Source organism: Leguminivora glycinivorella, chromosome 1, assembly GCF_023078275.1.
Source record: "Leguminivora glycinivorella isolate SPB_JAAS2020 chromosome 1, LegGlyc_1.1, whole genome shotgun sequence".
Lineage (NCBI taxonomy): Eukaryota > Metazoa > Arthropoda > Insecta > Lepidoptera > Tortricidae > Leguminivora > Leguminivora glycinivorella.
Window position 1 is genome coordinate 34474869 of NC_062971.1, and position 12896 is coordinate 34487764.

Here is a 12896-nt window from a genome sequence, read left to right on the forward strand (position 1 = left end):
GCGGCAGCCATACGTGTGAATGAAAAGTCCCATCACTATGTCTCGCTCTAATGTATGGCCGCCGCTCACCGCTGCCGCGCTTAGAGCAATGTCGTGTCGTGGCTGAGCCGTTAACGCATATCAAAAATCGCGACCAGTCGATCTGCCTTTTATCTCACTCATACAAGCATGGTACGCGTTCGCCTACACGAGTTTAGACTGTGTGCGTAGGGACGCGCTTCTTTCATATATTTGATCGCCATTGTCCGAGGTGTGCTGTCAGGTGTAAGGAGTCAAAGGGAACGATTTATATGAATGTATTTCCGGACCGATACGACCTATAACAAAAAAGTGTACACCAATTTTAAAGGCCGGCAAAGCACCTCCAACCTTTCCGGTGCTTCGGGTGTCCATGGGCGGCAGTGACCGCTTACCATCAGGTGACCTGTCTGCTTGCCTCCTACGTACCACATAAAGAAATAATGTACTCAGCCCTATCTGGGCCTGGCGCAGACGAAACAATATAAGTACATCAGTAAATTACAAACATGCTTGACATCTAGGTGTTACGACTCTTAAGTTACGTACCTAATATTTCATAAGTACCTACCTACTTATTGTAAACGATCAGCCACAAATAACCTCGTAAAAAAACCATTAACTCCAGTATCCAATATTTCAGAGAACCTGTCAAGTGAAGTAAGTAAACATCGTAATTAAGAAGCTGTAAATATAAGTACCGTGGATTAGCAAAGTACCATTGTCCGTAATTTTGTCCATTAGGACCTCTACCCCGAGTTTTTACGTGTAAAAATAGAATAGTTATGGAACGGCATTTTCGCGGAAAAAGAATCAAAAACTTTTTTTGAAAATAGGTAAATTTAATGTTTTTCCTACTCAGAATCACGAGCCCTTTCGATCCTACTAGGTCAAAAAAAGCATCCCAAATTTAATTTTTCCACTTCGTTACCATTTTTCAAACATTTTTTACAGCGGTTACAAAGTGGAAAGTGTGCAAAATTATATAACATTTTGGGACCTTTTTTTTCTCTTGTTTTTTGTCCTAGATCGAAAGGGCTCGTGATTCTGAGACTGAAACTATGTTGTTCCAACATAAAATTTACCTACCTTAGAAAAAATATTTCTGGTGATTGTTCTCGCGAAAATGCTCAACAATGTTCCCAAACCTTTATTGTAAGGATATTTCTTGTGTGTTAAGTTAGAAAGCAGTCGCAGTGCTTCGTTATACGGAACTGTTTTCACTTAGGTCACAGTATAATAAAGAGTACCTACTATCGTACAGTAAGGCCACTCGCGGACCGCTTCCCGCTGAAAGTGCCGCCCACCCGCTCTCGGTTACCTCACAATTACCCCCTGTCAAAAACGCGACCTGTCGTATCTCACTCATACAAGCACGGTACGCGTTCACCTACACGAGCTTAGACCGTGTGCATAAGAACGCGCCTCTTTCAAGAATTTGATCGCCATTGTCCGAGGTGTGCTTATATTTGTCCTTTATGCTATCGATATCGAGTTACGTATTCTTAAACGTGAAAATCTCATGGTAGGGTGTCGGGACGTGATGGTATGCCGCGCCCGTACATTTCCATCACAATGGCGCGACGTTGCCGAATCTACATAATAGTCTAACAGATGGCTTTGTAGGACAGCTCCTGTAATGTAAGGATAGGGTTTATATCCACGATACCAATTAATGACACATTTGAAATCCCCTTTTAATATTGTCAACATTGATTGCGAAAAACACTGTATTTCAGCTAAGCTATGTGAGTTATAAATGTTAATAATAGTTTCCGACAGGCGTGGAGCAATGGAGAGGAGATATGTCCGAAGACGGGCGCTTTAGAGGCTGCTATAGATAGATATACTTGTTGAAACGTGAATAACGCCTTGCTTTCGCGTGTGACAGATAACATTTCTGTGATGTAGGAAGGAATGAAAACCCTTTTTTCTTGAATTATGACATCGATGTGGGTACCTATCGTAATTTATAATATAACCTTCCTATTCCTGTCTATTGTCCTTTGAGTCGTCGGCAACCCGAACCCGCCTTAGAACTTTTACGCCGTGGCTTGCGTGGGCGATGGTCGCGCGATGGTCGCGCGACGGCGATGCGACGCATACGAAATCAAACCTTATCGATATGGAAGTATGAGACGCGACGGCGATGGTCGCGCGACCGTCGCCCACGCAAGACACGGCGTTACACTCCTTTTTGCTGTGTACTTAACACATCAAAGGGAAGTGTACAAGTGTCTAATGGGTTGGCAACGCGCATGTGACACCCCTTGAGTTGCAGGCGTTCATAGGCTACGGTGACCGCTTTCCATCAGGGTTTGTTTGCCACCGACGTAGTATTAAAAAAAACACCTTTTTAATTAGATCTTCTTTGACTACGCGTAGTATTATTACAGGGAGCTCTTTTTACACTGGCTAATTCAATGAAATCCTTTCAAGCCATTCCTCCATTTGAAATACGGCCAAGTGATCACAGGCCTAGTCATAAACAATTAGTTAGTAACCGTCGTAAACATAAATCATTTACCCGCTTGCATTGACTTATCTATTCCTTTGTAAGGACGTGGCAATACCTACGGGCACCGAAAATGGCAAGTAAGCATTGTGCTCATCGACACCACACTTGACACTACCCTTTCTGTCACTTAAGCGTTTCCGCTGCGGTGCCAGTTTGGTTTCGCGCCCATGAATGGGAGGTATCCTTCCCAATCTTCTTATAAATGAATGACATCTTGGTGTACCAAAAGTGGTGTCAGTAACACCGCTGTGCACGATAGCAAGCCAAACGTGCAGTCTAGGTGAACAATCGCGCTCGTAATGCGTACTTATTAACTGTAGTTTTCCACCAAAGTTCAGCCGACATTTTATGAATTGCCAGGAGCGGCTCACTCCGCAATTCTATCGCCGCGCTACAAATATATGTCGGCGAAATACATTCAGTGGTGACGACCATCGCGCGGCGCAATAAAATTCAATGTCGGCTGCTCGCGTGCGGTCCGTTTGTTAATGTAGGTAATAATTTAGAATGGCGGCATTTTGTGAACATCAAAGGAGTGAGCCTTCTGTACTTGTACTATTATATATTCTGTGAAATTGCCATATCCTTACTTCTGAAGTCTGCATAATTATTTATTCTTTACTCGCTTGTTGGATACGAGCAACCGCTTATTTCCAACATTTCGGATTGTTTCATCACATTCAATGGCGCTATTGTCTTCGATTATAGTTGATTATAGTCGTGTGTTTACGTTTCCTGTTTTTGAACGGTCGTTCATGATGACATTCATATGTCAGTGTTTAGGAGATATGTTCTGAGAAGGAAACAAAAGATGTTTATTTTCTAGGAAATTATAGAAAACCAAACTGGGGTGATAGCTGTAAGAGTGGTAATAAGTTAGGAGTCGGCCTATTCGTCTAGGTACCTAACACACGGTACGACGGTTTCTATAAGGTACAGCGGGACGATGTCGACTAGGGGGCAAATGCAACTGATCCATTTTTTCCATGTTTCACAATGTTTGTATTATTCAATAGAGTCCACTGGTTATATATGGCACGCGTATTCAGTGGATACATGTGGAACTCAACTTAATTAACTAGTGTAATATGGAAAAAATGAATCAGTTACAATTGTTCCCCAGTCGAGCTTTGCCCCGCTGTACCTTACACATGCTTTGATTATTTTGACTGGACAAAGTTACTGGTTGGAAGTAGATACCTTTACCTACGTATGGTAGATGCAATGTGTATTAGATAAACCTATACCCCTATACCTATAGGTACAGTAGGGTACAGTTAATATGTATAATGTCCTCTACCTAGCTGTCCCCTTAGCAATTACACAGACATCTTCCTCTTAAATAAGGGTTATTATATCATATACTTAGTTGTCTATGAAGTACTTACATCCACCATTAAAGCTAGGAACACACTACGCGGACGTCCGTCGTAAATCGACCGCGGACGGGAATCTGGACAATGAGATTACACATAACCGTGCAAACTATCGGTCGGCGGACGTGGACGTGGCCTTGAGCGCATGGACGTCCGATCGAAATCTGGCTCGCTGGATGTTTTGTTCCGTGCACACTGATAGGTCGCGGTCGCGGTCGATTTACGACGGACGGGAATCTGGACAATGGAAATACACATAACCGTGCAAACTATCGGTCGACGGACGCGGACGTGGCCTTGAGCGCACGGACGTCCGATCGAAATCTGGCTCTCTGGATGTTTTGTTCCGTGCACACTGATAGGTCGCGGTCGCGGTCGTTTTACGACGGACGTCCGCGTAGTATGTTCCTAGCTTAAATATCATGCCAGCGGCGGACGTCACTGCTTCTTCCTCGATGCAAATTGCGCTACGCGGGAGATTTGGAAACACGCGAAATAACATGGTGCGGGTGTAATTTTTATTAGTTGAGCCCGTATGCTTGCGAAACGTCAAGTGCTATCTATGACAAACTATTGCTAAATAGGAAATCGGTCACTAGGTTGAATTAAAATGAGGTGTATGATTTGAGGATTGTCTTTTTAAAGGGCTTATTTCGTTTCGATTAGAAGGATTGACTCATCTTTAAAATGGACTTTGAAAAGTGCAAAAAAAATGTATGTAGGTGTTGTTGGTACTTAGGCTTGAGGTCTTTAGTTTCAGTCTACAAAAGTTGAATTAAAGTGACTTGTCTTGGCCAATTGCACAGATCTAAACGATCGCTGATTAAGTATTTTAAATTGCTATTTTAAAAATACCAATTGCACGGAAACGATTTAGGGTCTCCTCAAACATACTGACCTCAAATCGGCTTTCGCCAACCAAAAATCGCTCATACTAACGAGCGGTTTTTGGTCGGCTAAACCCGATTCGGCGTCGATAGGTTTGGGGAAACCCTTAGGTACCTACTCACCAAGATTCGGATCAAGAAGAATTAGGATCTAGGTGCTTTTATTCTGTAAACTTTCAGATAGATTAGAAAACCCTATCTTCCAATGAGTCTACCACTAGCCACGGTGGACAGAGGTCACAATAAGCTGGCTTTTAGCGACCGAAAGGACAATACCAAATCAGGCGTAGTCACATCACATCGGTCTCACTATCGCTCGCGTCATCTATTGTGACTTGTAGTAGCATAATGAACTGCAAGGTCGCGCGGCGGGGCGCGCCGCTGCACTTCATGAGGTGATACTCGTCGTTATGTAGTTTCAGCGCGTGCGTCGCCGGTGGCGTTTCTTACTGCCTTTACTTTTGTACCTAAAGACGATTTATAAAAAAATAAAATCACACTTATTTGAGTGGCAAAGGTCGCCATTTACGCGCTTAAATTATTTTAAATAGGTATGACTTCAAATTGTGATATTTGAGCGGCAAAGTTCGCTATATTCGCGCTTAAATAATTTTAAACTTAAAATATGACTAATTTGTCCGTCTTGTATAACTCTAGACTCAAGAAACTCAAGTTTTTTAGTTGAACACGTTTGACTTCTAGTTCGGAACGCACGCGATGGTTATGTTAGCTCAGCTGCGGCCCGTTTACAAGCTGTTCGTATAACGAATTACACAATTCAGTCCCTACAAGTGTTCGAGCGTTGAAGTCGTCCCTGGACTATGTGGTTTTGGTGGTGTGTTTAGTGCTGCCAGGATGGAGGGTTGGCTAGTGCTTGTGGTTGTGCTCGTGCAATGCTTTGGGGGTAAGTGAATCATGTTTTACAGTACACTTGCCATAAACTGAAATTTTCAATCACTACGGTCAACCAATTCCTACCCACGAAGGACGATATATACCGGAACTGACAAAGCCCATACAAAAAAGTGTACCCCTGAAATGTATGAGCCTTTAAAGGATAAAACTAGATGGCGCTGTTTCGCAGCCTGGAAATGGCAAAAATCATATTTTCCCCAAATATTTTGCGTGTTTTTATTTTTTATAAGAATAAATGACATACATATTTCTATTTTAATATCATCATCAGTGATAAATTGAGGTACGATTCTTAGTATGAAGATTGTCAATCCTATATAAATCATCCTTGCTACCCGCTATCCTATCCACCCTATATATCCTACCCTGTACCCTAGGACACTGTAGAACTTTTTCACAGTAAATATCAACATCAGTGAGTTCCATGGCAGATAAAGCGCGGTGTAAATAAGACAGGACAGGGTTCTAGAGTGCCCTAATGTTCAAATTGGTTGTCCATAAGTCGCCATACCACGAGTTTTACACTGACATATCGCTTATGTCTGCGTTAATATAGTTTCTATACATCTCACTCTTAACAGCGAAAACTAATAGTAAGATGGATAGTGTTAGTTATGCACTATGCTTGGCAAGAGGTAGGTAATAAGGTAGGGTAGAGGTAGGTAAGCGGGTCAATTTTGACTGGGGGGGCAATGAAACTAATAATTTTTTTACAATATTTGCATTATTAAATAAAGTGTCCACTGGTTAAATATGCCACGCGTGTTCAGTAGGATACATGTGGAACAATAGTGTAATACCTAATGGAAAAAATAGATCAGTTACATATGCCCCCCAGTCGGGATTTGCCCCGCTGTACCTTACATGTCAGCGTCATACTCGTGGTAGGTAGGTAGGCAACACTGAGCAAAAAGAAACCTACCTTAACATTAGGTACTTTACTAAGTAATCAATTTTAGGCAAGCCGGTGGGAATCGGCTTGTATGGACCAGCCGCTGCTGATAGGTGACAGACCTTAACATACAGGCAATAAAGTTCTGAATACATATTTTTGACAGTTTGGCTGTATTCACAGCTGTGTTGTTGACTGTACGCACTGAAAGTCAGTGCCGTGTCTCTTAGACATCCTATTTGGTATACTTAACAGTAATAATTCACTGGTTTTTATGTATATACTAGCTTTTGCCCGCGGCTTCGCTCGCGTTAGAAAGAAACAAAAATTAGCCTATGTCACTCTCCATCCTTTCAACTATCTCCACTTAAAAAATCACATCAATTCGTCTCTCCGTTTTGCAGTAAAAGACGGACAAACAAACAGACACACACACTTTCCCATTTATAATATTAGTATTAGTATGGATGGTGTTGTATGTTTTTATACCTAATAAATATTTTATCTTTCTTTCTTTCTAAATTATCTTCTAATAGAAAAAGAGTTAGAGTCCGTGAAAAAGTAACCGAGGCTGGGTTTTCGAACCGGCGACTTCTGTTTGGGGGCGCTGATCACGTCAACTCATGGTAACGCTCAGGTGATCTGTATGCGTATGCGTTGACACTGCTATAGTAACTCGTGTCGAGGGTACTTGGAGACGGTGTTACTAGCTGACACGCAACCTACCTCTTGTCGCATCATTAGTTGCGCCCGCGCTAGTTCGCCGTGACCCGCGATCATTAGACTCCCTTTATTAGTGAACTATTATGTCAATTATATTTTAACTAGCGACAGTATTGACCGACCGAAACATGTTTTTTCGCCGAATCCGAAGACTTGTTAAAATCATTGAAAAAAATATGTAAAATTTCTTTCATACACATATTTAATTGATACTCATAGGTAAGTCTTGTGTTTCTGCTGGGGTAAGTAGGTAAGGTTGCCAGACCTCAACGCGAATGCGGAGTGCACATCCGGAATTACAAGCGTCCTTAAGCTACGGACGTAAAAAGTAATATTTAAAAAAGTGTAGCGACCTTTCTGCTCGTCTGCCTCGCCATCCCATAAAAAGTCGTCTTGACAGACACACGGACAAGAAAGTTTAGTGACCCTGTAAGGTTTCTGTTTTTTTTCTTTCGAGGTACGGAAACCTAAAAACAAATCAACAAATATATTAGCCTATTAAAATAATTAGAAACGTCTGAAATCGATACCACTAGGCTTAGAATAAATTCAAAACTGGAAAAAGTGGAAAATGTCTGCCTTGGGTGAGACTTGAACTCTCCAGATCCCATATCCAGAGGCCGTGACTTCAGTCTCACTCAAGGCAGACATTTTTCATTTTTAAATGATTTGATTTGATCCCTAGTTTGTTTATTTTCTTTTTGTTTTAGAAGGCAGCGGGCAGTGCAGCAACGGGCAGCAGGCGAGCTTCGCGCGGTGGTCGGGCGCGAGCCCCGAGCAGGCGGCGCCGGTCTTCGTGTACGCGGCAAGCGGCGAAGAGGAGGTAAGATCGTCCCAGGTAGTTTGTTACCCCGTTTATTGTAGAAGGCAGCGGGCAGTGCAGCAACGGGCAGCAGGCGAGCTTCGCGCGGTGGTCGGGCACGAGCCCCGAGCAGGCGGCGCTGGTCTTCGTGTACGCGGCTAGCGGCGAAGAGGAGGTAAGATCGTCCCAGGTAGCTAATTAAGTAATTACCCGTTTATTGTAGAAGGCAGCGGGTAGTGCAGCAACGGGCAGCAGCCGAGCTTCGCGCGGTGGTCGGGCGCGAGCCCCGAGCAGGCGGCGCCGGTCTTCGTGTACGCGGCTAGCGGCGAAGAAGAGGTAAGATCGTCCCAGGTAGTTTGTTACCCCGTTTATTATAGAAGGCAGCGGGCAGTGCAGCAACGGGCAGCAGCCGAGCTTCGCGCGGTGGTCGGGCGCGAGCCCCGAGCAGGCGGCGCCGGTCTTCGTGTACGCGGCTAGCGGCGAAGAGGAGGTAAGATCGTCCCAGGTAGCTAATTACCCGTTTATTGTAGAAGGCAGCGGGTAGTGCAGCAACGGGCAGCGGCCGAGCTTCGCGCGGTGGTCGGGCGCGAGCCCCGAGCAGGCGGCGCCGGTCTTCGTGTACGCGGCAAGCGGCGAAGAGGAGGTAAGATCGTCCCAGGTAGCTAATTACCCGTTTATTTTAGAAGGCAGCGGGCAGTGCAGCAACGGGCAGCAGCCGAGCTTCGCGCGGTGGTCGGGCGCGAGCCCCGAGCAGGCGGCGCCGGTCTTCGTGTACGCGGCAAGCGGCGAAGAGGAGGTAAGATCGTCCCAGGTAGCTAATTACCCGTTTATTGTAGAAGGCAGCGGGTAGTGCAGCAACGGGCAGCAGCCGAGCTTCGCGCGGTGGTCGGGCGCGAGCCCCGAGCAGGCGGCGCCGGTCTTCGTGTACGCGGCTAGCGGCGAAGAGGAGGTAAGATCGTCCCAGGTAGCTAATTCCCCGTTTATTGTAGAAGGCAGCGGGCAGTGCAGCAACGGACAGCGGCCGAGCTTCGCGCGGTGGTCGGGCGCGAGCCCCGAGCAGGCGGCGCCGGTCTTCGTGTACGCGGCAAGCGGCGAAGAGGAGGTAAGATCGTCCCAGGTAGTTTGTTACCCCGTTTATTGTAGAAGGCAGCGGGTAGTGCAGCAACGGGCAGTAGCCGAGCTTCGCGGGGTGGTCGGACGCGAGCCCCGAGCAGGCGGCGCCGGTCTTCGTGTACGCGGCAAGCGGCGAAGAGGAGGTAAGATCGTCCCAGGTAGTTTGTTACCCCGTTTATTGTAGAAGGCAGCGGGCAGTGCAGCAACGGGCAGCAGGCGAGCTTCGCGCGGTGGTCGGGCACGAGCCCCGAGCAGGCGGCGCCGGTCTTCGTGTACGCGGCAAGCGGCGAAGAGGAGGTAAGATCATCTGAAAAGCGTGTTTAAAACGTATCTAATATGATAATAACTGTTTTCCTCTACAGGTCGCAATTCTAAACCGATGCTCATATATGTAATTGTAGTCTATGACTAACCAAAATTTGTGGATCCTGTTTTTGAAATGTGTTTTAAATTTTATAAAATGCGGAAATTGCCATAAAAGGTTTAGGTGCTAATAAGCATATATGGCGCTTAAGACTATATTGTGACATTCATGACTAAGTATAATAATGCATGACTTTAGGAACTGAGTACGTATTTTTCGCTTTTTGCGTTTTCTAAGCATGTCGCAAAGGCATGTTACAGCTCCATGAGCCAATACCTACTTAGTTTCATAGTGTTATCATCTTTCGATTAATTGAATGTTTGTTTGATGGTCCCGACGGAGGAGCAGCGCTGACCCTCGGGTTAGCATTTATGCTGAGTCGGGACCATTTCGTGGTAACTTATATGTTTTAATTTCTTTTCTTTTATTAGCTGTTTCTGTTTTTGTACTTCTGTATTTTTTGTAGTTATCACGAATAAATAATTGATTGATTGATTGATTTGGTAGTCGCTGATCGGAGCGTGCCTGGCGCGGTGCCGCGAGCTGCCGGTGTGCGCCGGCGTGTCGGTCGCCTACTCCCGGGGACACTGCACCGGCGTCGCCGCGGAGACGCACGAACTGCTCCGAGCGGACAACGACGTGGCCTACTTCAAGAAGATATGTGCTATAGGCGAGTACCACTTAGCAACCTTTGTGTTGCTTGACTATCGTTAGGTTGACTCTGACCGGAGCATGCCTGACACCGTGCCGTGAGCTACCGGTGTTCGCCGGCGTGTCGGTGGCTTATTCCCGGAGACACTGCACTGGCGTCGCAGCGGAGACGCACGAACTGCTACGAGCGGACAACGACGTGGCATTCTTCAAGAAGATATGTGCGATAGGCGGGTACCACTTAGCAGCCTTTGTACCAGACCTAGGGATAATTAGGTCTGATACAAAGGCTGCGCTTTTTCCAAGGTTATGTCGTGACTCTAGGGTCTCCCCACGACATTAAATCTGCTTATGAAAAATGACGTGATACCTAGATACACGGAGTGCGATATGGCTTACGAGTGCGATCACTGCCGCACAATGAGGCCATCACGACGCTTCGGTCGGATAGGGTAAAAACCGCCTGCACCTTCAAACCTTCAAGAAAAGAGCGTACACCCATCTTAAAGGCCGGCAACGCACCTCCAACACTATCTGCTCGTTTGCTTCCTATCTCATAAAAAAGTACTAGTATACTAGTCTTAATCCTTGAAGACATTGAGCATTTGTGTCAAGCTAGTACTTTTTATGTTACGTTCAATTCGGGGCCTAGTCGGGGCCAAATGTTCTAGAGCTGGTCTTTCATACTCGCCCACGCCGTGTGCCCGCCGCGCGGCGAATGAGAACAACCGCCCGCTATCATTCACGCCGCCCGACCCGAGGCCTTAAATATGTTTCTATGTAATGGGTCTATTAATATTTTTTTAGTGCCAGAAGGATGCGCTGAGCGGTGGTGGGTCGTCGACGCCACGCCGGGGTACCACCTTCATTCCGAGAGCAACATAAAGGTGGTCCTGAACACTACAGCGAGGGAATGCTACGCGCTGGTACTGAGCACCAGAGGGGACCAACTCTACAGGTAAGTGATGACCTGTGGGGTTACCATGTAGTACTAAAGCCCTTCATTGCAGTTTAGGTCTAGAGAGATGGCTTGAGGGGTTACCTCTCTTAATTTAATTTATTTATTCAAATACGTAAGTTTACAGTACTTAACCAAAACACTTACATATTAAATTAAAAGTACTTAATTACATTAAATTTCATGCATGTCAAAATTCTTAAGTCTTTCTCTCTCTCTCTCTCTCTTTAGCCTTTTAATACCCTTCGGGTGTAGGCCTCCTTCAACATGCGACACTAGTCACGGTTCTGTGCGATCAGTAGGCCTAGCACATGATGGCCGCGGGAGTATGTCGCCGCGAGATAGATGCCACGTCTTCTTCTAACTGTATTAATGACATAAGGACGGGTAGTCTATCTCGCGGCGACATACTCCCGCGGCCATCATGTGCTTGGCCTACTGGAGCCACTTTCTCCCAGCAGTCCTTTTGATATCGTCCGCCCAACGCATCTGCGGTCTTTTTTGACGACGCTCTTCTCTCCACTGCTAGAGTGGCGGCTGGTGAAAATTTCTGCTAGGCAACACCAAAGCAAAAAGAAACCTACCTTAACATTAGGTACTTTACTAGTAATCAATTTTAGGCAAGCCGGTGGGAATCGGCTTGTATGGACCAGCCGCTGCTGATACCTAGTATAACGGAAGTATGAACCTGTGGCAACAATGCCGGGTACCCTTATAAGCTCTAATTTTATCCTCTCGAAAAGTAGTAAGTATTTCATCGATGTCGGATGATCTGATATCGGATGTACGACCATTATCATATACATATATCAAACGGAGCCATCTGTTAATGAGAAAACATCGGACCGTTACGTACCTAACGGTCTAGGTCAGTCTACACCCCGGTGAATGTAAGTAGTAGGTGTTTCGTCATTTCTTTTATACTACGTCGGTGGCAAACAAGCATACGGTCCCCTTGATGAAACCTATGGACGCCTGTAACTCAATGAATGAATGAATGATTATTTTATTTGCATAAAACAAGCGTATATACAAAGGTGTTAAAAAAATATATATCCACAGCACGATTCTTGTTTTGCCCCGACAGGCGTACAAATATTGTTTACTTATGAACTCAAGGAGTCAACCCATTAGAAACTTGCTTTTATACTCGGGACGTAAAACACACGTGGCAGGTACATAATGACAGAAACCCTAATCATGATAAGGTTAATAATAACCGTGGAACCGTTTTAATCTCTACCGGCATTTATCTGAATGACAATATTCCATTGTTCTTATTTAATCACATGTGTGGGCTGTGTGGCTACCATGGGTTTTAATATGTTCAGACTCGTAGGTTTCACGGAAAATTACATTCTGACCTATTCCCTGAAGTATTACCCCGTAGTCTTACCATTTACTGAATACCTGTTGAACCATTGGGAATTCTCTTCCCAATAGACTTACTGATTGTCGCTTTTTTGCACGAAACCAGACGCGACAACTGTAGGTACGGTCATCCAAGAAAGTGGTTCACCACTTTTCGACTCTATTTTTGAACATATAAGTTTCAAAAGTGGTAAACAACTTTTTTGGCTGACTGTACCTACCTAACAAATCTAACCTACTTATTGTCTGGCCCTTACTATCAGTAAGTCTATATCTGGGAAGAAAATTCCCAGCGGTTCAACTGTAAT

At 45.1% G+C, this 12896-nt stretch overlaps 1 protein-coding gene across 4 annotated transcripts in view; it reads left to right on the forward strand.

Moving 5' to 3' along the window:
* Positions 1-5227: 5227 nt before the first annotated feature.
* The window catches only part of LOC125226074, a 50044-nt gene continuing 42375 nt past the window's right edge, over positions 5228-12896 (forward strand). For 2 of the 4 annotated variants that reach the window (XM_048129930.1, XM_048129921.1), the window contains exons 1-4: positions 5228-5703; positions 8040-8152; positions 10116-10278; positions 11067-11217. In XM_048129930.1, the coding sequence (XP_047985887.1) occupies positions 5655-5703; positions 8040-8152; positions 10116-10278; positions 11067-11217 (476 nt within the window). In that variant the 5' untranslated portion in view covers positions 5228-5654. The remainder of the gene's footprint in view (positions 5704-8039; positions 8153-10115; positions 10279-11066; positions 11218-12896) is intronic. The other 2 variants (XM_048129937.1, XM_048129946.1) reach the window with 2 other exon arrangements.